This window comes from Lolium rigidum, chromosome 5 (assembly GCF_022539505.1).
Source record: "Lolium rigidum isolate FL_2022 chromosome 5, APGP_CSIRO_Lrig_0.1, whole genome shotgun sequence".
Taxonomy (NCBI): Eukaryota; Viridiplantae; Streptophyta; class Magnoliopsida; order Poales; family Poaceae; genus Lolium; species Lolium rigidum.
In genome coordinates this window covers 17,799,672-17,802,035 of record NC_061512.1, presented here as the reverse complement: position 1 = coordinate 17,802,035, position 2,364 = coordinate 17,799,672, and the positions used below count along the sequence as shown (strand labels likewise).

Genomic DNA, 2,364 nt, shown 5'->3' with positions numbered 1-2,364 from the left:
GAGGATGCCATTGCGGTGAGTTACCTGGTTTCTGAACTTGGATTCCGCCCGTTGGTCAATTTTCGATTCCGCCGTCGTGAGTTTGATTTGCAAATCCCCTCCTTCAAGGCCCCCTGCGACGTTGAGGAGGGCGCCCGGGACAAAGATCGCTGCACCGGCGTGGATCTTGACCCGGAGGACACGTCGTGCCTCATCCCCTCTTACGCCCCACGCCTCGCTAGCACTGCCGAGGACCAGGCGTCGCCGCGGATCCACGCGCGCCCCTCCGAGGAGGCCAGGGTACGCCAGCGCCGGGCGGCGGCGTCGTCTCGGCCTACGACCCCTGCCTCACCACGACGGCCGCGCCGGCGCCGCGCGACCACGCCGAGGCATGGCACCTTGCGGCGGACGGGGAGGGTATCGCTGGACGAGACGGAGTCCAAGGTGGACGGCAGTACGAGCAACGGGGACGACACCTCCGTTGTCGTCCAGATCGGCAAACCAGGTCAGTAAGAAACCCCCTATTGATCGTCCTGATTTGCAGGCAATGAATGTATGTTAACCTTGATTAATTGATAGCAGAATTTACAGTTGGGTGTTAATGGATGTTTCGACTTCAAAGATTGTTACTGAAACTGTTAATAGCGACGGATGTTTCTGTTAACATTGCACTAGTTGCAATCCGAAATCTACCAGCCGGACTAAACCGATTGAACTGAGAGTTGCGATAGTACTCACAGTTTTCAGCAAACAAACAGGTTTTATTACTTTCAGTTTTGAGCTAGCTATAGTTCCGACTTGAATGTGGTAAAAGAAACTTCACTTTATGCTCTTCAGCTAACGGTGGCACCGTCATTGGAGTGGGAGGTGTCGCCAACAAGGCACTCGCTGATGTTTTCTTGGCAGAGGCCAATCGCCGCAATTTCATGGCGCGGATCAGGCTTGCAGTTCAACTCGGGCCGATGTATTGGGTACATGAACTTACTGACTGGGTCTACATGTTGATGGGATCCACAAGGTATCGTGAGAGGGACTTCTGGTCCTGGCTTGGAGTGGTGGGCGACCCTATCCAGAACAATGATGGTGAGTAGAAATCTATGTTCACAGTACATGTGCTTGCCTATGTTTATAGAACATGTTGGTTCCCTGCTGCTGACAAGAAGAACATATATACTACATGTCAAATTTCAGATACCTGTTCGATATGCGCAACGCTGGTCTGCCTCGAGGCCCGGCATCGCTTGGACTTTGAGAGGCGATACGGCTTCAACAAATTTCCCTTCTATATCACGGCAGCAGCGGTCGCGGACTTGAAGAATCAATGCGCGGTGCGTGGTGTGTGGACACCTCTATATGGTGCTCATGAGGAGGGGGTGCTGAGGGTGATCCAGGCGATGGGAGGGGCTGCAGTGGCCAACAGGTTCGGTTGGAAGCCCTGCAAACTTCAGGTGAAGAGTTGGGAGTGCCACTCGAACCGGGACCACAATGGCCAGGCAATGCGGCAGTCCGAGATTGCAAAGTTGATCCACACGAAGGGACCACTTTTAGGTACAATTCTAGTGCATACTAAGAGCTATTATGCCCCAGGCTGGGAGGATCGAGTTTATCGTGGAAAACCAAGAGGAACAAAGGGTAACGGTCACTTGGTGGTATGTACCTCATACCGCTACCACCCGACTGGCCGGGTGGGCAGCCCGACCGAGCTCCACATTGAGGTGGTCGATAACCACGCCCGGACCGGACCGGTGAGGTGGATTCTCGCCATTGCCTTCACCAGGTTTTTCGTGGTTCACGTGGAGCCACTGAATGCTAGAGAGGTCCGGCCCAGCCTGTGGCGCCGTCTCCTGAACACTATTCTTAGGATCTTTCGGCTGGCAGGGCATTACTGAGACTTGTTGATTTTGTTTCCTCGATTTTGTGTACACTGCTAAAGAGACGTTGGGTATGATATATAGTTGACTGTATATTTTACAATTTCATACAGCTTACATAGTAGGATTCCATGTAGTACATGCATGATGGTTTAGCTTATGGTCCGCACACTTGACATCCAAGCTTACAATAATAAGATGATTCCCCACACGGTGTTGTGGGGGTGTGCTGACATATATTTGGAGAATGGTGAAGTAACAATGTCCTTCAGTAATGGAGGATATCAATTAAGATAAAATATTTTATGCTGCTGAACACATTGCAGGAAGTTGCAATAAATGCCATATGTATTTGTGAACTTGAGGTTTGAAACAACACTCTATTCGATGTACAAAATATAAATAAGTTGATCATTGGCAGAACTGGACTTGGCCGTACAAACTGAGCTCTTCTAGTCAATATGGTACAAACATTTCAGATATGCAAGCTCACCTAAGTAGTTTGACACGAAGA

General features: G+C 50.6%; 1 protein-coding gene across 2 annotated transcripts; it reads left to right on the top strand.

The window, feature by feature from the left end:
- The first annotated feature begins 368 nt into the window (after positions 1 to 368).
- Positions 369 to 1,989, top strand: LOC124654650. Of its 2 annotated transcripts, XM_047193642.1 has the most exons (4): positions 369 to 484; positions 562 to 737; positions 817 to 1,062; positions 1,171 to 1,989. In XM_047193642.1, the coding sequence occupies exons 3-4, from the start codon at positions 906 to 908 to the stop codon at positions 1,866 to 1,868; spliced, it is 855 nt and encodes a 284-aa protein (XP_047049598.1). In that variant the 5' UTR covers positions 369 to 484; positions 562 to 737; positions 817 to 905; the 3' UTR covers positions 1,869 to 1,989. The 2 variants fall into 2 exon arrangements, with proteins under 2 accessions (XP_047049598.1, XP_047049597.1); XM_047193641.1 differs by having other exon boundaries at positions 562 to 1,062.
- The last annotated feature ends 375 nt before the right edge of the window (positions 1,990 to 2,364 follow it).